This window comes from Diaphorina citri, unplaced genomic scaffold, assembly GCF_000475195.1.
Source record: "Diaphorina citri unplaced genomic scaffold, Diaci psyllid genome assembly version 1.1 scaffold456, whole genome shotgun sequence".
Taxonomy (NCBI): Eukaryota; Metazoa; Arthropoda; class Insecta; order Hemiptera; family Psyllidae; genus Diaphorina; species Diaphorina citri.
The window spans coordinates 73,223-94,593 of NW_007377891.1; the positions used below are offsets into that span (position 1 = coordinate 73,223).

Sequence of the window (21,371 nt, forward strand, 5' to 3'; positions counted from 1 at the left end):
GAGCTCGAGAAGTCGTTTGGGGGGTTTTGTGGTACCAGGAGCTTTCGTGAAACAACTTTGTCAGTTTTTTTTGTGCTATGGATTTAGCCAAATTCAGCTTGGTTTTTTTCATGTTTCTAGGTTCCTATAGACTATTTTTATTGATTTCTCAGTATCGAGGTAGTTGGTAGTTGACACTTTGACAGCTAAAAAATGTGAAATCGGCAGGAATAAGTTTGGATTTGGGAATTCCGGATTTTATGAAAGATAAAAGATTAGACTTGGCCATAACCTATGGTAACATTTCTTCCATAGGCCATTTTTTTCACCCCTTTTTTACAGTTAGGTAAGTCTGTCGAGGGACATTGGTGGACAGGACCCTATATTTTTCAGATAGGCATCATGTGTTGACATGAGTACCCTGTATCTTATTTTTCTAAATAGGTAGATACAATTTGTTGACACGTGCTAAGGTAGGTTTTCGAGAAAAATCCTACAATGCTGCAGTGAGCACCAAAGTTGTGACATAATAACACAAAGAAACTGCATTTACATTTACATTCTTTAATGATTTGTCGGATTTCGATGAAATTTGGAAAAACTTGTTCTAACAAGACCGACGCGACGATGTTCCTTCTCTCTTCAAAATCGAAAGGAAGACAGAATAGGAGAAAGCTATGCAGTTCCGAGAACAAACCTTGTCCATGCCTCGGTGGTGTAGTGGTCAAGGCGCTCGCCTGGTAAACAGGAGGGCGTGGGTTCAATCCCAGCCGAGGTATGGCATTTTATCCTCAATATAATTTGAGAATTTGACCACAATAATAGTAGTAGCCTACTGCTGGAGTAAAGGGGCTTGTCAGTCCTATGCGAGCAGTATAAAAAAGCACTATTATCTGTTCAGGATAAAATCCGCCCCTAGCGGGAATCGAACCCGTGGCCTAGCGCTTACAAGGCAGAAGCTCATACTTACCAAGCTAACTAGGCTGGCAATGTTCCCTTTGGTTTGTGCGTTCCGATATTTTCCTACCTGGATTATCGCAGGATTTCCGAAACATGAGAAGAAAAAATAGGAGAATAGAAGGAGGGAAGGAAAAAGAAATAACAGAATATAAAAATCTGGTGTGAACATCACACGACTTTCCTTATCCTAATATTGAATTATCCTTATTTGAGTGTTCTTTTACCCTAATTTTTACAATATCTCTAACCGTTTTGTCGCTATAGCTGAAAACCGCCAAAAAACGGTCGAAATCTGTCCAAAAGCGGTCAAAATACCGGGCCTCGTTCCAACCCGCCCTCTCGGCACAAATATTGTTCCACCGCTTTCTTGGAAACAAAATGTCTCTCGTCGTTTTTCGTATACAAATTGTGTAATCTGTTACAAAACGATTTTCTTATCGCGTGTGCAAGCTATGTGTGACACCTTGATGGAATTTGCTCCCCCCCGTCACCTTTGGCGAGGGAGCTCGAGAAGTCGTTTGGGGGGTTTTGTGGTACCAGGAGCTTTCGTGAAACAACTTTGTTAGTGTTTCTTGTGCCATGGATTCAGCCAAATTCAGCTTGGTTTTTTTCATGTTTCTAGGTTCTTATAGACTATTTTTATTGATTTCTCAGTATCGAGGTAGTTGGTAGTTGACACTTTGACAGCTAAAAAATGTGAAATCGGCAGGATTAAGTTTGGATTTGGGAATTCCGGATTTTATGAAAGATAAAAGATTAGACTTGGCCATAACCTATGGTAACATTTCTTCCATAGGCCATTTTTTTCACCCCTTTTTTACAGTTAGGTAAGTCTGTCGAGGGACATTGGTGGACAGGACCCTATATTTTTCAGATAGGCATCATGTGTTGACATGAGTACCCTGTATCTTATTTTTGTAAATAGGTAGATACAATTTGTTGACACGTGCTAAGGTAGGTTTTTTCTTCACGGCTTTCTAAGAAAAGTATGTGTTTAAGGGGGGGGGGGTAAAGAGTGTGTTTAAGGCTTTAAGGGAGGTAAAGGTTGAGAAGAGCAAGGTAAAGGGCGACAAAGGGCAAGAAGGGTGTGTTAAAGTGCGACAAAGGGTGTGTTAAAAGGTGGTAAAGAGTAGGTATGTTTAAGGTGCAAAGAGGGCGTTAAAGGTTGAGAAGGGGATGTTAAAGGGAGACAAAGAGTGACAAAGGAGGGGGCAAATGTTGTCGCTAAGGGGGGCAAAGGGCGATAAAGGGAAAGAAGACATTAGGTTATAACTATTCGGAAATGATTTATTTATATTTAGGGCTCAATTATTTCAAGGCCGCATTCCAAAACTAGTGAGTAAAAGGCAAAAAGTAAATTATTTGATCGTCAACCAAAAGTGTATTCTAACAAAGACTACCCTTAGTACAATCAAAAGAATTCAGCCCTTAGTTCACTGAATTTAGCTCTTAGTTCACTGAATTCAGTCCTTAGTTCACTGAATTCAGCCCTAGGTCCTCTGAATTAAGTCCTTAGTCCACTGGATTATACCCTCAGTCCAATCGCTCAAACACAGCGCCTGCAAACTTTCCATTCCATCAGCTTTTCAGCAATAAAAGAGGAATTGGAAATGCAAATTGAATTTGCCAACTTGGTGGGATTATCATTATTTCAAAATTTTACAACTGGTCCATAGACTATATTATTCTGAAATAAAAAGTTTGCTGTCGGAGAGACGAGGCACCTACTTTTATAGGCGTATTCAACTATTCGTAAAAGTTAGATCTGAACCTACTAGCTATTTCTAGAATAAATTTATTCAAATCTTTAAAATCCGATGGATACCCAAGGTTTTATTTGAAATGCTAAATGTGTTAAAGGGCGAGAAGGGAAGTGTGTGACTTTGTATGTTCGATTTACTTTGGAAACAAAATGACAGGTTAGCTTGTTAACTTGTCTTGCATGTCTTCAGTTCTTATCTTTCTGTCCCCTATAAAATGATATTTTGTACGTAATTTTGTATGTCACACATTATGTGATGTACAAAATTACTTATTAAGTAGGGCGTCTTGTAAACGATCAATAGCGATTCAGTTCGTAGAAGTTTGTTTGTTGTTTGATTGTTCATTTGTTTGTTTGTTCATTTTCAAAAAAAATGAGTTAAGTACGTTTTATAGTACTTCCCCCCCAAAACTATCGATTTTTGAAGTCAGAAATGCGAAAAACGATGAGGATACAGAGCTTGTTTGTTTGATAGAGGTTCATAGTCACTGTATGACTGTTAATGTGTTTATGTAAATGTAAAATGTAAATGCAATTTCTTAGTGTTATTATGTCACAACTTTGGTGCTCACTGCAGCATTGTAGGATTTTTCCCAATACATATCTCAATAATCCTAACAACCAATGTTTTCTATAGGGGACTCAGCGAATGCATCATTGCAAGCCGATAGAGACATCTGTATTCCGATTAGGTAGGTAGTACCAACAAAGTATATGAGAGACGATTTGATACTAGTACATATAAACAAGACGCACACAGAGAGATAGACGATTCCTAATCTACACCTAGTCCAAGATCTAACTGATATAAGTCTATTGGAAGCAACAGAACGAGAACATTGTAGAGAAGATAGTATAGAAGAGCAGTTCCCAAACTTTCGAGTACCACTTGACACCTCAATGTTCTTTTGGCGTACCACCTAGCATCAATAGATCAGTTGCGCTTACTTGGGTGATGTTTCAAAGTCATAGAGCAGGTCTCCGTTCAGCCGTTCCTCGATACCGATAATGAACTTGGGTAGGTATCGGTTCAAGGATAGAACCCACGACCTTGGGCTTACAAGGCAGACGCGCCACCCCCGACCTAACTAGGCTGGCTTGTGAAAAGGAGAGATTGTGGAAAATGATACCTCTTCGGCCCGTTCCCAATAGATCAGTTGCGCTTACTTGGGTGATGTTTCAAAGTCATAGAGCAGGAAAAATGAGGACCAACGGCATTTTTCTTTTTCTTCTAAATGGGTGACCAATTGACCATTTGGGTAACTACGTGACACTTTTCCCGGCCACACTCAGACTGGGTGAGGTTAACGTGAGTATTAGGTGGGTATTATCTTGTCACCGAATGGAGGGTAAAACACCAGCCAATAAAAACCTTGGAAGTTATAATTATAGTGACTTATAGTGTGTCCAGATCAGTGTGACAGCAAAAAAATAGGCATTGTTGCCAAACTTGTCACATGTACAATGGTAGAGAATCTAGGGGAAGGTATATTGCACAGTGCTTCCTCCGACATCAAGGGAAAGGTATATTGCACAGTGCTTCCTCCGACAGTGAAACAAAGTCATGCAGGTAAGGCGATATCCAATTATCCACCTTACCTGTTCTGGAATCCAACCTCTGAACTTAGAGCTACCTCTGCATTTTAAAAGAGAGAGTTTATTGAAAATAGACCTTTACCTCAATACATCAGTTACGCTTACTTGTGTGATGTTTCAAAGTCATAGAGCAGGAAAAAAGAGGACCAACGGAATTTTTCTTTTTCTTCTACGACTTCTAGATACCGAGATAAATCGATTTAAATAATACCGATAAATCGTAAAGTTTGACGTCACGACATATGCTCCCGTAGGCGATGACGTCATAATTCATGACTCCCGCTTCGTTTGTTTGTGCGCAAGCGTTTCTGCGCATTTTGACATTAAGTCTGACGTCACAACTCTTTGAACTTTTTAATTAAAACGGCAATTAAAAATTGAATTTTCGACCTTTTAAAGTTACTTTTTCGGAGTTTTGACTTCAGATTTGGATTTCTCACAACTTTTTACGTAGGAATCGACCTTTTATTCAGAATTTTTACCCAACTGCAACTGCTCCATTGAACGTGTAGCATCATTTTAAAAACCGTCAGGTAACGCTGGGTCACCTGTAGATGAGAATTTGACCACGATAATAGTAGTAACCTCCTGCTGGGGTGAAGTAGCCTGTTTGAAATTTCGAAAAACAAAAAAAAAACCGTATCTTTTTGATTTTTAATGCGGATATTTTGGCAATTCGCGAAAAATTTCGCGAAGTCTGCGAAACGGGGGCCAACTTTAAAATCTTGAATGAGAACCCCCTGTTTGTGATACGTCATATCATAGGTCTTAGTACTTTAGTATAAGTTTAAGCTCGATCCGACAACCAGGGCCGGAGTTATGACCTATTCAAATTATTATTTTTGCATGTTCTCCCGCCAATAGGGGAAGCACCAAAAATGGGAATTCATATCGATTGATGATTTGTGCTTCAAATAGGTCCCACTAATGGTTCATATTGAAATTCGGACCCAAAAATTAAATTTAGACTTACGGCCCTGGTGGCCTCCGGGGGGTGAAAATCGATGTTTCGAAATTTAATTTTTGGGGCCAAATTTCAATGTGAATCATTAGTGGGACCTATTTGAAGCACAAATCACCCATCGATATGAATTTCCCATTTTTGGTGCTTCCCCTATTGGCGGGAGAACATGGAACTATGAATGGATCTCGTTTTTATAATATAAGACTAGCTGAATTCCGTCGCTTCGCTCCGGAATCCCGCTAGTTCATCCCGAGGCATGGCCTAACTTGTAGAAAAGGCATGGCCGAACTTGTAGAAAATAATAAAAAATACGGTCGCGCTGCGCGCTCCCTATTAGCTGCATAGTTGTCAAACTAAAAACATAAACGAAACTCAAATATTAGGGGAGCGAGGAAAAGTTTTCTCTCCCGCAGTCTCTGTACTCTGTGTATTTCTTATGGAGATTTTAGCGATGAAAAATTGATCATACCTATCTCAGGATCGGTTTAGATTTTCGCAAAATCCTTTCTTATTGCACACCTAGACCATAAAAGGAATATTCCTACCAAATTTCAGCTTTCTAGGTGTTGTGGTTCTCGAGATAGAGCGATCAGTGTGTGAACTATGAAATGTGAATGGATCTTGTTTTTATAATATAAGATTTATTGTGGTTTTGGACTCTTATCAAATAATGGATCCCACTTTGGTTTATAAAAAAGACTATCCGCAACAGATAATTTTATTATTTCTGCTCCATTTCGACGTTATTTGCACTCACCGACCGCCAAGTGGAGGCCACTAGGTGACCACCGCACCGAATAGTTCGGCGCCGAGAACAGCTTGATAAGGTGAATGACCCGAAGATCGGCCAGGTCCCAAATGTGGACACTTGGACTCAAAACGGACACCGTGGCCATGTGTAGGGACTGGGGGGAGATGGACAAGTCCGTGACGCAGCTAACGTCCGGCCTGGTTAGAATTTGGTGGGTGGTGGGGAAGCGACTTCGAGGACTCACGGTGACCGTGTGGACACCGTCACGACATCCTGGAAGATAGGGGGGAGATACTTGGGCTAAGTTGATGGCAAAAGGAGTACTTAGTGGTTCAGTAAGAGCTCTCTAAGAAAAATACCCCCTCTACAATCCCCATAGGCTATGGATGATTTTTACGGTACAAATGTAGCACAAACGATTGGGCTCTACACCCCATTTTAGAAACAACACAATAGTCCGTCCCTATACCTTTTATTATTACTATTGCAATTTAATAAAGGAAGGACGGACTAAAAAATTTCGCTCTCAAGACAGACTCAAACAAATTTTGGCCGATCAGGTATTGGGAGTTGATGTTTCAGTGCGTCTTGAGATCATGGCCCAAACCAGCTCAAATTACCCTATGGGGTGTGTCCTCGCGTCCAAAAGGTTTTAAATCCCAATCCTTCCAACACCTTGAAACAGGTGCTTTGCCTATCTCACCACCAACAGTCGAACCTGGATATAAGAGAATCCAGGGGACCACCCTTTTTTTTCTCTTATATCGAGGTTCGACGGGGATTTTCTCTTGTATTCAGGTTTGACTGTAATAAAGTTCCATCACTCACCCAGTACCATGCTCAGACTGAAAGGTTTCCAGTCCACACAGTACACGCGGCTATTTCTCAACCCGTTCACTACTGTCGGGTCATTTCGGCCACTGAAATAAACGTACACCACATCCTCCTTCGTGGACACACAGACGACACCGAAGCGAATACAATAGTCCGTCCCTTATACCTTTTTATTACTATTGTAATAATAAAGGTGGTTATGGTTAAAAAAATTGAAATTAAATCAAAGAGGGTTGGTTAAAGTCTGGACAAGCGAATCTGAGGGAATGAAATCAGAGGGGGTTCATTAGTAAAGATAATTTTTTCGATTTCAACTTATTGTTTCATTACAAATTTTCATCAGTAAATGGTTTTTTCAAATTAAATTGATCCTAGAAGCTAAAGCTAATCAGAAGAAGTCAGCCTAGTTAGCTTGCTGGGTAGCTCGCCTACCTTGTATAGTAAGCCTTAAGTTACGGGTTAGATTTTAGATTTCCGCCCGGGGCGGTCTCTATCCCAAACTGCGAATAGGGTAAAACCCATGTCAACCCATGTCACTACAGATTTACACACGTCAACCTATGTCACTACAGATTTACCCACGGCAACCCATGTCACTACAGATTTACCCACGGCAACCCATGTCACTATAGATTTACCCACGGCAACCTATGTCACTACAGATTTACCCACGGCAACCCATGTCACTACAGATTTACCCACGGCAACCCATGTCACTACAGATTTACCCACGGCAACAGAGAGAGAGAGAGAGAGAGAGAGAGAGAGAGAGAGAGAGAGAGAGAGAGAGAGAGAGAGAGAGAGAGAGAGTTACGTACTCAGGTTATATCACTGGGGACCACGTGACCTCAAAGCAGAGGGAGAGAGACAGAAAGTGGGAGAAGAGAGAGCGAGAGACGAAGAGAGAGAGAGAAGGGGAGAGAGGGATGGAGATAGCAGGAAGAGAAGGAAGAGAGAGAGAGAGAAGGAAGGGGGAGAAGAAAGGAGGGAGAAGGGACGAGAGAGGGATGGAGATAACAGAAAGAGAGGGAGAAGGGTGCATGTAGGTAAAATCAATACAAACTTTATTCTTCGCGGAAGGAGATGGAGAGAGGGAGGAGAGAGAGGGGGAGGGGGAGAGAGAAGAGCAGAAAAAGGTAGAACCATGTGATTAGAAGAATGAGGGGAAAGGAGAGAGATAGAGAGGAGATGGAGAGAGGGAGGAGATGAAGAGAGGGAGGAGATGGAGAGAGGGAGGAGAGAGAGGGAGAGGGAGAAAACAGTGGAATTTCCAAACCAAAAATAAGAAGAGTAGAAAGTTAACGCCAGAGGCGATTTCTACCACCTAACCTTTAGAACTCTGTTAATATTTGGTAAAATTATAAAAAAAAAAAAATCAAGGACAAGGGATAAAATAAAATGCCTCAGCTGGGATTGAACCTGAACCCTTCTGATTTATAGGCGATCTTTTGACCACTGCAACACCAAAGTATTTGCATATCCAACGGAAATAAGGAAAGTAAAAATGAGAAGACATAAATTCAGCTCAAGAAAAAAAAATAAATCGCTCGCCAACTTCACATTCAAAATCTGACCGAGTTGCAAAGTTCCTTAACCCGAACCCAGCACAAAATAATAAAAGATCGATCATAATACGAAATTCACACAAACCAGTCAGTCGATAATTTGAACCAAAATAAATTGATCCTGGATCTTATCTGTATCAAAACCTGGGCCAAAAACCAAAACGAGATTGATAGGTATTAGGTACCCATTTATAACCATTAGCTGTACGAAAACCACTATAGACTATAGGTACGTATGTATGTACTCAGTATATAAATTATAGCTAGGTACTCTTCATAACCAGATGAAGTAAAGAAGGAAGTGAGAGGGAGGAGGGGAAGAGAGAAAGACAAAGAACAACTTGGATCTCTCTCTCTCTCTTGGAGTTCCTGAGGGGCGACCTTGAAAAATCATTGAACCCACGGACCGAGCATTGGGAGGAAACGGTACTTATGAAGATCAGCGTGATGATGATTACACACAAGCTTGCCAAATACTAGCCACTACGCCGAATGTGGTCGGACTAGAAATTTGAGTTTGAAAGGAATGGCGAAAACGGATACCTACATATTAAAAAAAAAAAGGAATGGTAATTCGAGGACTTCTAGGAGGAATTTTAAATTTTGTTTTAAGGATACTTAAATACTTACTGTCACAAATATCGTTCCCCAATTATTATACCTACATAAATTTCATGACTTCACTTGCACTCGAACACCAATCTCCAGATTCGAAGTCCAACACGTTAACCACTACACCACTGAGGTTGGTAACAAATGGTAAATGGTGAAAAAGAGTTCACGGAATCTAAAAGAGCCTCAGCATCTAAAGAAGGAGTAAACGCAGCCTGCAGTCTGCCTCACAATTCGAAATCCAAACAAAAACCCCCCAATACAAATACCTGCCACGCACTGCACACAACGAGTCAGCCTTACAAGCAGGTCAAGAGCGAATCCACTCCAAGTACTTGAAACGTATCGATCATATAAATACCTGCCACGCACTGCACACAACGAGTCAGCCTTACAAGCAGGTCAAGAGCGAATCCACTCCAAGTACTTGAAACGTATCGATCTCACGGAATCTAAAAGAGCCTCAGCATCTAAAGAAGGAGTAAACGCAGCCTGAAGTCTGCCTCACAACTCAAAATCCAAACAAAAAATCCCCCAAAAACCAGTTTTTTTGGTTTTTTGGCTTTATAGTTTTCTGGACAAAATTTGCACCACCACTTTCGTGTTCCTGGTAAAAAGACCTTTAATTTGATATATAGGTCGACCTTTACAGCCCTCGTCACAAAGAACGAGGAACAGCTTCTCCAGGCCCACGGGAGCGGAGGTGTTAACGTCGGATGTGTCGAGGAATGGGTTGAAATGGTCGGAGTCCAATGCGTTATCCAGATTTTTGGTTTGAGAGGAGTTTTCGTGGTCGAGTGTCGATTGGTTGGGCTGAGGAATAAGATTCGTATAAGCCCATCCTTGTTGTTGTTGTAGCGGCTTTAGCTTTCGCCGAATGGCGATAGCAGAATAAAGAAAAGATGTCTTTTTGTATCTGCTATACACCGGGCTTTCCTCATTTTCTTCTTTGTCTTCTCCTCTTCCTTCTCCTCCTCCTCCTCCTCTTCCTTCTTCTTCGTCATTTTATTCTTGAGGAAGCTGCTGGTTCTTGGCTGTTACTTGAGACTTCTTCTTCTTCTTCTTCTTCTTCTTCTTCTTCTTCTTCTTCTTCTTCTTCTTCTTCTTCTTCTTCTCTTTCGTCTACTATTCCTTCGCTTTCCTCATTTTTTTCTTGGTCTTCTTCTTCTTCTCCTCCTTCTTCTTCTTCGTCGGTCGGCGTCTTCTTCTCTTTCGTCATTTTATTCTTGACGAAGTTGCTGATTTCTGCATGGTGACTTTGAAAACAAACGTAAGATAAACACGGTGTGGTGCGGAGGTTTGCTGCAGAATTTATTTTGCATAAAAACTTTTCCCGGGCAAGAGAAATGTGCTTGAATTCCAGAATAATTAGATACCAGCTATTCAAATTTGTTCTAAATCGTGTAAAATGTCAAGATTTCAAGTGCAAAAAGAGTTGAATAAAGATGAGCGGTTTTGTTGGAGAGGTTTTATTTACTTTTTTATTTTATTTTTGATACAATTTAGCAACAAGGCGATTTGCAGATTTTTTTTTTTTTTTTTGAGAGTAATTAAACAAATTTTAAATTCCAAACGTTGAGTTTTGAGGTTCATCAAGCTGTAGCCTTGCCAGCCTAGTTAGCTTAGTTGGTAGTGCGTCTGCCTTGTAAGCGCTAGGCCGCGGGTTCGATTCCCGCCCGGGGCGGATTTTAAATCTAATCCGGTTAGTTTCTTCATCTTTTCTTTTTCCTCCCTTTATTCTTTGTCTTCTTTGTGGCCTCTTCTGTCGCCTTCTTCTCTTTCTTCTTCCTCTTCTTCTCCTTCTTCTTCGTCTTGTTCTTGGTCTTCTTCTTCGTGTTCGACCTCTTTCTCTTCCTTATTCTTTAACTTCTTGTTCTTCTCCTTCTCCTCTTCCTTCTTCTTCGCTGTAGCCTTCTTCATCTTCTTCTTCCTCCTCTTCCTCTTTCTCTCCTTCTTATTCGTTAATCCACTCTGTGTTTTTATTCCCCACATCACGGCATGATCTTCGAGTTGAATAAAGATGAGCGGTTTTGTTGGAGAGTAATGAAACAAATTTCAAATTCAAAATGTTGAGTTTTGAGGTTTATCAAGGTGTAGCCTAGTTAGCTTGAAGGGTAGATGACAAGTGCTAGGTCGCGGGTTCGATTCCCTCCGAACGTTTTCTAAAGCAGATGAAGTTCTTTCTCTGAAAAGAAAAAGACTATTGGGTCGTACGGACAACAAATACTACTTCACTTTTTGTTAAAGGGCAACAAACAATAGTTAAAACGGAGTTACTTAGTCTTCAATCAAGTATAGGTACAAGAAATAGACAATAAATAAAATAAGTGATACCTATATAATAATAGAAAATGGATAGTCAAATGAAATAAATAGAAAGTAAAAACATCACAAAGAGGAACAAAAATACGGTCACAACGACCGAGTTTCACGATACTCAGGTGTTATCACAGCAGTCATAACTATGTATACATGAAGTGAATACATACATATATACAAAGGCAGTACCTAAAGATACATAAAGGCAGTACATAAAGATCACAAACTCCAAGTCACAGATACCAGGGCTATCACATGTTGCAAAAACCCCGCTCTCACATGTTACAAACACCCCTCTCTCACATGTTGCAAACACCTGTTACCCACCCGTTGCTAGTGTTATATTTTGCCTTTGAAAAAAAGTACAACGGAGCACGCAATCTCAAGACATTGTGTTTCCCCTTGATATGCAAAGAGGGTAACAAAAAAGAAGAAGGAGAAGAGGAGGAAGAAGAAAAAGGAGGAAGTGAAAGAAAGAAGAAGTTGAAGAAGAAGAGGAGGAGGAGGAGGAGGAGAAGGAGGAAGTGAAAGAAAGAAGAAGTTGAAGAAGAAGAAGAAGAAGAAGAAGAAGAAGAAGAAGAAGAAGAGGAGGAGGAGGAGGATGTGAAAGAAAGAAGAGAGAACATCAGATATTTCCATCATCATGACCTTTTTAACTCTCCTCTTTGTACCCTTCTTCTTCTTCTTCTTCTTCTTCTTCTTCTTCTTCTTCTTCATTTCTTTCCTCTCACCTTCTTCTTTTTCTTGTTATACCTTTCCCTTTTCTTCTTCCTTCTCCCTTCTTCCCCTCTGTATACCCTATGATCCTTCTACCTTCTACTCTTGTTGTCTTCTTTCTAACCTTGTTTTCCGTCTATCCTTCTCTTGCTCTTTAATCTCTTCTCCTGTGACCCTGGAGTTTTGAAGAAGGGATATCACCTCGTGGAGCTGTTTTCCGATCTTCTTTTCTCTGTGTTTGTGTACGCACAATATGACAGTTTATTCTTTTCTAGAAGTTTCTATATTCGTTTTTATTTTGTCATATTCTGTTGTTTCTTTTATAATTTTACTATCTCAACCTAATTTTACATTTACAAAAAATTGAATCTAGGTTTCACTCTGAGGGATGAGCTCTAAGAATGCTTGCGGCATCCCCCGCTGTATCAAAAAAACTTACAACTTACCAAACATTTTACATTTTATTTACTCTTAAGGCTAGTGCCCAGCGAAAAGGTTTGTTTCGCAACAGTAGCGCAACTGTTGGGAAACAAATGTTTCGAATGTTGAGCAACTTTCAAGATAAACCATGATTGCATAAATACTATTGGCGAAGAAAAATGTGTTTGTTTGACAAACCGTTCGATACGAAATCATGAAGACAAACCGAAAACAAACGAACTTTTCGATTTTTCCTTCCTCCTACGATTTCGCCATTTCGTTTATTTGTTTGTCATTTCAGTGCCGAAATGTTAGACATTAGGACGAAAAGCTTACAAAACCCATCAAAAAAGGCCTTGGGCCTTTACACGTTGTTTTAAACAACACAACGAAAGGCAAAATCGTCAAAATTTTGACCTCCATTCGTTCGGTCAATTGGCCACGTTTTGACCGCCCGATATTTCTCTCTGTTTCAGTCATCCTGGGGATAATCCGTTCTACAGCAACATCGACAGCATGCCGGACATTCGACCCCGGCGGAAATCGATCCCCCTCGTGTCCGAATTGGTAAGTCCGGTTTTTATTTGAGAGTTAATTTTAAACAATTAATTTAATAATTATTCGATTAATTTATTTATTTATTTATTTATTCGATTAAAGTGTCCCCACAGGCCCCATACCGTCCCGCACTGAAAAAAAAAAAAAAAAAAAAAAACAAAACTAGGGTGACGGCAACCCAATCGGGTGACGGGGTTTCCGGAGCTCTAAAGTCTAATATGTGTGGAACTTTATATCAGAAAAATAGGCACTTTAATATAACATTCCAACACCCTAAATCAGGGGAAATAACCCATTGATAGAGTTCTTCCACCCTAACACTCGTATTTATGAACAAGAATAATCGTTCTTAGATCAGTCTCAAGTCAAAATTTACCAATCAAATGCCTTGAGACTGTGCTTAGCACGAACTTAAGAGCCAGCATTTTGTTCATAAATATGGGTGTAAGTCTCCTAAAACTTGTGGCATCCTATCAGTCTTTTTTTTTCCTCCTCAGTGCGTTCTTTTTCAGGAATTGGACATTCCCCCCTCTTTTTAGCTAATCCCTCCCTCCACTTCTGGAGGACTGGGGACTAATTCTTATCAACTTGCTTCTGTGTATTGGCACATCCATTAGTTCGACTGAACCGTCCACTAAATATTGATTGGCATATCCACAACATTCCACATCTGATACTGAACCTAATTTACGGGGTTTGATAGAAGGAACTGTAAATGCTGAGGTCTTATCGTCCCGAAATCGAAGAGAGAATTATAGGATAGGAGAAAGCCAGCCGTTCCGAGAACGAATTATTATCCGTTCAGGATAAAATCAGGAATCGGACAGGCGGCCTAGCGCTTACAAGGCAGACGCACTACCAACTAAGCTAACTAGGCTGGCCGTGTTGATTTTTAAAGTCAAAATTCAAATGCCAATTTCCACCACAAAACCACTTGCTTTGACAATGAATTTAATTAGTTCTCTTATCCTTAACCAGTTTCCCAAGTTTTCCTTCTCAGAAATATTTCTAAGAAGTTCAAAGTTAAGAAGGAAAAAAACTTCCCCTTATGTTATACGAAGAAGTGATATTGAAAATATTGGTGTTTGATATGGATACATACCTATACCTCCACTAAGACAGTTTTGTCAAATAATATTTCATATAGGTATTTACAAAAGGTAACATTAAACGTGTATTCGGTTCATTATATAAATGATTATTATCCATGTTATATTTTCTTTGTTTTTGGTGGATGTGCCAATATCCCACTTTTTGTTTTCAGGTACTCTCTGGTGTAACTTTACCATCTCTATTTCATACATTAGAATCATTCTGTAACTTTCACAATCTTCATATTGGACATTTCTTCTCTTGTTATTTTAGTGGATGTGCCAATTTCCATTCGAAGGTGAATTTGAAAATATTATTTCATCAGGGGATATGTGAAATAATATAATCATCTTATATACAATTTCAATATTAGTGAAGCCAACCGTTCCGAGAACGAACCTTCAAGTAGAATTTCAATATTAGTGGATGTGCCAGCTTCCCCTTATGTTATACGAAGAAGTGATATTGAAAATATTGGTGTTTGATATTGATACATACCTATACCTCCACTAAGACAGTTTTGTCAGATAATCTTATATTATAAAAACAAGATCCATTCACTCATTCACATTTCATAGTTCACACACTGATCGCTCTATCTCGAGAACACCTAGAAAGCTGAAATTTGGTAGGGATAGGGATATTCCCTTTTATGGTTTATGGTCTAGTATTTCATATATTTACAAAAGGTAACATTAAACGTCTATTTGGTTCATTATATGAATGATTATTATCTATGTTATATTTTCTTTGTTTTTAGTGGATGTGCCAATATCCCAATTTTTGTTTTCAGGTACTCTCTGGTGTAACTTTACCATCTCTATTTCATACATTAGAATCATTCTGTATCATTGCTATCAATGAGTGGCCCAGTTCCAAACGTGGACATCTCCGGATGGACTTTTTTGAGGAAAACACGAAAAAGTCATACGTATATCTTTTGAAACAAGCAGCCGATTTTAATGGTTTTGGTCTTGAAAAAAGCTGAAATCTAATGGAATCCGTTGGTATCTATGGTATTTCTGGCAAAGTTGACTTTTTTTTTTTTTTTTTTTTAATTTATGTAACAAAATGTATGAGCCAGTATACTCGTACCTATGTACTTGTATTAGCATATTATCAACCAGATATTAGCTGTGTTTTTGCAAATTCTTGATAACCACGATAAAATATATGTACCTACAGTAACTAAAACTAGTTAACTACTGCAGTACTCATACAATGTGATACCTGTCCACAAGACGGTTTCCAGGACGGCATATTGTTTCACATCATGGTTTCTTGTTTCTCCAGAAGATCAAGACAGAGTGCGTTGAACTTTCAAATCAGAGGGATATTAAAACAAATGCAGCAACTTGTCAGAAAACATCACAGGATGGACCAAAAGGAAATGAGGTGCTCTCACTTTACGATTTCATGACACACAACATGGTATGATCAAATTATGAAGAGAGCCTCACGCCATTAGAGATTGTCTTGTACCACGTCCAAATTTGTGAGCAAAGTCTCACCCATCCGCTTGAGGAAAATTTGCGAAAAATGTCCAGGATGACAAAATATTAACAACGACACTTGACGTTTCCTGTATAGTAAAGTACCTATAACATCAGAGGTACCTAGTAAACTATTTGTTGTTGAGGTTTTTAAAATTTCATTTCCTTTACCTTGTATTTTCCACGGCCTTTGTAGTAAGTTCACTTTCTAATAATAAGGCACCTGTAATGAATACCAAGATATGCAGACGGAAGGTTGTTTAGAATTTTTTCTGCAAAAATAGCGCGATCTAGCGAGGGTTTTCTTTTTCTAAAACTTAAATAAAATTGACCTCTAAGGCAGTAAGGCATTTGGTTCATAACCGAAGTAAATATGATTCGAACCTTATAAGGGACATACTGATATAATTAAATAACCAAGCCATTTATAATTAATTATCTTTTTGAAAGTAACTAAACACAACCTTTCGTCGGTATACCTGCACGTTTGAGTTCTAGCCTAAAACTTAAATAAAATTGACCTCTAAGGCATTTGGTTCATGACCGAAGTAAATATGATTCGAATCTTAGAAGGGACATAATGATATAATAAAAATAACCAAGCCATTTATAATTATCTTTTTGAAAAGTAACTAATAAACACAACCTTTCGTCGATATACCTGCACGTTTGAGTTCTAGCTGCCCTATAGTTCTAGTGAAATGCAAATTAATACACAATCCATTGTTTGCATTACGATTGTATACATTAGTTTATGTTTGTATTGTAGCCATTTTGTTTAGCTTTCAGTAAATAAGGAGAGTATTTACATAATAATTATGCAAATACAGTTGATATTTTCATTTGCTGTATTGATATTAGTAACTTGTAGAATTATAATATGTACATATTATACTGTTTTAGAATGTAGATGTAAAATGTAATGTAAATGCAGTTTCTTTGTGTTATTACGTTACAACTTTGATGCTCACTGCAGCATTGTAGGATTTTCCCACTATCTCAATAATCCTAAAATCCAATGTTTACCTACCATGCTGGCACCGGTCGCTATGGTATTTTCATTTGTTGTATTGATATTAGTCACTTGTAGAATAATTCTGTATACTGTTTAGAACTGTATACTGTTTTAGAATGTAGATGTAATAATTATGTAAGTAGACTAGTACTTTTTTAGAATGTAAAATGTCCAAGGAGAGAAAGTCTAAGGAGATAAATCGATACAGTTGAACCTGGATAAACAGGACTCTTGTAAGCAATAAACACGGAGAAACTGGAAAATAGTCATGGACCTTTATTTTTGACACAAAAACCTTTTTCAAACAGGAAAATCGAGGCTCTATAAAGAGGAATGAAAATTTGGAACCTCTCTAAGCAGGAACTTTTCCTGGAAACCTCTACATATGAGAGAGAGAGAGAGAGAGAGACCTACATCAAATTTCAGTATGGAGACGGCCTTAACTTACTAATTTAAAATTTAGGAATGTGTTTCCTACTTTTTCTTTTTTCTTCCTCTTTTTTCTTCCATCCTTTGTCAACCCAGAACTTTTCTCCAACTAAAATAATCTTTCTCTTTTTGTTCCCTGTCTCTCTCTCTCTCCTGTCCTCCTTCTACCTCTCTCTGTCTCTTTAAACTTTCTCACAAAGGTTAACATTCTGTTATTATTACATTATTACAATTATGATACAAGAATCGCAGAGTGTCATACGTATATGTAACAGCGGTAAGGGTTTCTCTATCGCGTAGGTGTGTCATAGGTATATGTAACAAAATGTATGAGCCAGTATACCTATGTACTTGTATTAGCATATTATCAACCAGATATTAGCTGTGTTTTTGCAAATTCTTGATAACCACGATAAAATATACCTACAGTAACTAAAACTAGTTAACTACTGCAGTACTCATACAATGTGATACCTGTCCACATGACGGTTTCACATGTAAAACCATCGAGTTATCATCAAGCACAATGGTTTCTTGTTTCTCCAGAAGATCAAGACAGAGTGCGTTGAACTTTCATGTACCTACAGTAACTAAAACTAGTTAACTACAGCAGTACTCATACAATGTGATACCTGTCCACAAGACGGTTTCCAGGACGGCATATTGTTTCACATCATGGTTTCTTGTTTCTCCAGAAGATCAAGACAGAGTGCGTTGAACTTTCAAATCAGAGGGATATTAAAACAAATGCAGCAACTTGGCAGTAAAACCATCGAGTTATCATCAAGCACAATGGTTTCTTGTTTCTCCAGAAGATCAAGACAGAGTGCGTTGAACTTTCAAATCAGAGGGATATTAAAACAAATGCAGCAACTTGTCAGAAAACATCACAGGATGGACCAAAAGGAAATGAGGTGCTCTCACTTTACGATTTCATGACACACAACATGGTATGATCAAATTATGAAGAGAGCCTCACGCCATTAGAGATTGTCTTGTACCACGTCCAAATTTGTGAGCAAAGTCTCACCCATCCGCTTGAGGAAAATTTGCGAAAAATGTCCAGGATGACAAAATATTAACAACGACACTTGTCACTTGACGTTTCCTGTATAGTAAAGTACCTATAACATCAGAGGTACCTAGTAAACTATTTGTTGTTGAGGTCAACAACAATAAGAGCCAACAAACAAATTTTATTGGTTGATCTCCAATTCTCTACATATGTATTTATTATAATTTTAGAATCAGATACAAAAATCTCCACTGGCCTACACTGACGAAGTTGATTTTGCGTTAGGTTCCGTGAACAATATTTTGTTGTTGAGGTCAACAACAATAAGAGCCAACAAACAAATTTTATTGGTTGATCTCCAATTCTCTACATATTTATTATAATTTTAGAATCAGATACAAAAATCTCCACTGGCCTACACTGACGAAGTTGATTTTGCGTTAGGTTCCGTGAATAATATTGCACACCCTACGCATGTAATACCTATTCAATACTAAATAGTGGAGGTGTATAATCCAAATTAAACAAATGGTGCAATGCCACCGGAACGATCGAATCCGTGGTGCTGATGATGTAAAATCAATATCCTGTCTAAACGTTGGCTTGAGCGTTTTATTGCATCTACAAACTGCAAGATTTGTTTAGCAACCTCTGTAAATTCAGTGCGCAAGTACTACGCTAGACTTGCACGCCGGTTCGCCGAGTTTAATTCAAAGTTTTTACAGCTCATTTAGGTGCTCACTCAACCTTGTGAGTTGAGACTAGCTACTTGTAAGTGTGAGAAGGGTTTTATCTGTGTACAAGGAAATTAATTAGAACAGGTCAAAATAATAGGAATCGGGATTACATGGGTCACTTTAGTAAGGCTGTGACAGATTGAAGAGCTGTAATATTCATTATATTTTAGGTAACTAACACCCATTTGGGATTGATATTGACAAATGAAATCAATCATAAGGATTAATTGTTAACTCAATTTATCGATTGCTCAACCATGAGGATCAATAGAGGTTCACTCAATTTGTCACTTGCTTGATCATAAGGATCATGTTTACGACATCTGGCGTGTAGTTTTCTGCTCTAATATTCTCCTGAGATTACCTTGAATGTGGAGTCAGGATGTTTACCATTCTAATTCTAATTCTGAATGAAGAAACAAGGCATGTCAGGTAGAATCTTGCCAGGCGTGACAAGATTCGAGAAGGAATTGAACCTTTCTTTGTTTAATACACCATGCAAAGGCATACACTTCAGCATAATCTATATATATAAAAGATATGGTATAAATGCTAAAACAATTTGATCTGTCTAGTCAATGCAGTTACCTAAATGCAGACTGCCAAATTTCAAATGACTGATTTCTACACCCACCTGTAAGCATGAGTATGTAGTATAAGATATACGAATCAAAATTCCAGCAATTACTTTCCTTTTAGCTTATTGAAATACCACCAAAGCTAAGTTATAAAACGATTTCAGACCGCAAATATTCTGCAAGGTTTATTATTAGTTAAACTCAGGCTTCACTTCCATGCAATAAAAAAACGGCCCAAGGTTGGCAATTATTGCTCCCTTTATTCAGTTCAAAATTTGTTTTACCAAACTCTTTATTTTATTATTATCTTCAATAATACAATTAATTATTATTGGAGGTTTTTATTCAAAGAAATTCTTGTTATGGTCAAACATAGAGGTCTAGGGATCAAAGATCATATACGTACACAATGGGCTGATATTATTGGTCTCTCAGTATGTGCCATGTACGGAGATACGTGCCCCAATGAATTAGAGCATTGATACAATTATATCGATCTAAAGTAGCTAATAAACGTATTATTACATTATTACAATTATGATACAAGAATCACAGAGTGTCATACGTATATGTAACAGCGGTAAGGGTTTCTCTATCGCGTAGGTGTGTCATAGGTATATGTAACAAAATGTATGAGCCAGTATACTCGTACCTATGTACTTGTATTAGCATATTATCAACCAGATATTAGCTGTGTTTTTGCAAATTCTTGATAACCACGATAAAATATATGTACCTACAGTAACTAAAACTAGTTAACTACTGCAGTACTCATACAATGTGATACCTGTCCACAAGACGGTTTCCAGGACGGCATATTGTTTCACATGTAAAACCATCGAGTTATCATCAAGCACAATGGTTTCTTGTTTCTCCAGAAGATCAAGACAGAGTGCGTTGAACTTTCAAATCAGAGGGATATTAAAACAAATGCAGCAACTTGGCAGAAAACATCACAGGATGAACCAAAAGGAAATGAGGTGCTCTCCCTTTACGATTTCATGACACACAATTTTTTCATAGACAATAAAGTTACGGGCAATGCAATCCAAGTTTTTTAACCAGTTCAAAAGGTTGGTGCGTTTTTCAAGAGCTTGAAATAATTCATGAGCAAGTACTAAACTAAAACGATCAAAAGAATTTTTCAGTCCAGTGATGTTTAACACATAAATTGTATAAACTCAAAACATATGGAGCTACTTTAGATCGATATAATTGTATCAATGCTCTAATTCATTGGGGCACGTATCTCCGTACATGGCACATACTGAGAGACCAATAATATCAGCCCATTGTGTACGTATATGATCTTTGATCCCTAGACCTCTATGTTTGACCATAACAAGAATTTCTTTGAATAAAAACCTCCAATAATAATTAATTGTATTATTGAAGATAATAATAAAATAAAGAGTTTGGTAAAACAAATTTGGAACTGAATAAAGGGAGCAATAATTGCCAACCTTGGGCCCTTTTTTTATTGCATGGATGTGAAGCCTGAGTTTAACTAATAATAAACCTTGCAGAATATTTGCGGTCTGAAATCGTTTTATAACTTAGCTTTGGTGGTATTTCAATACTCCAATAATAATTAATTGTATTATTGAAGATAATAATAAAATAAAGAGTTTGGTAAAACAAATTTTGAACTGAATAAAGGGAGCAATAATTGCCAACCTTGGGCCGTTTTTTTATTGCATGGAAGTGAAGCCTGAGTTTAACTAATAATAAACCTTGCAGAATATTTGCGGTCTGAAATCGTTTTATAACTTAGCTTTGGTGGTATTTCAATAAGCTAAAAGGAAAGTAATTGCTGGAATTTTGATTCGTATATCTTATACTACATACTCATGCTTACAGGTGGGTGTAGAAATCAGTCATTTGAAATTTGGCAGTCTGCATTTAGGTAACTGCATTGACTAGACAGATCAAATTGTTTTAGCATTTATACCATGTTATGCTGAAGTGTATGCCT

The 21,371-nt window shown here is 38.1% G+C and overlaps 1 protein-coding gene across 1 annotated transcript; it reads right to left on the reverse strand.

Moving 5' to 3' along the window:
* Window positions 1–1,549: 1,549 nt before the first annotated feature.
* LOC113467340 lies at window positions 1,550–6,937 on the reverse strand. Its single transcript, XM_026823459.1, has 3 exons — window positions 6,841–6,937; window positions 6,019–6,285; window positions 1,550–1,626 (listed from the first exon to the last, which is right to left on the reverse strand). The coding sequence occupies exons 1-3, from the start codon at window positions 6,848–6,850 to the stop codon at window positions 1,550–1,552; spliced, it is 354 nt and encodes a 117-aa protein (XP_026679260.1). The 5' UTR covers window positions 6,851–6,937.
* Window positions 6,938–21,371: the final 14,434 nt, after the last annotated feature.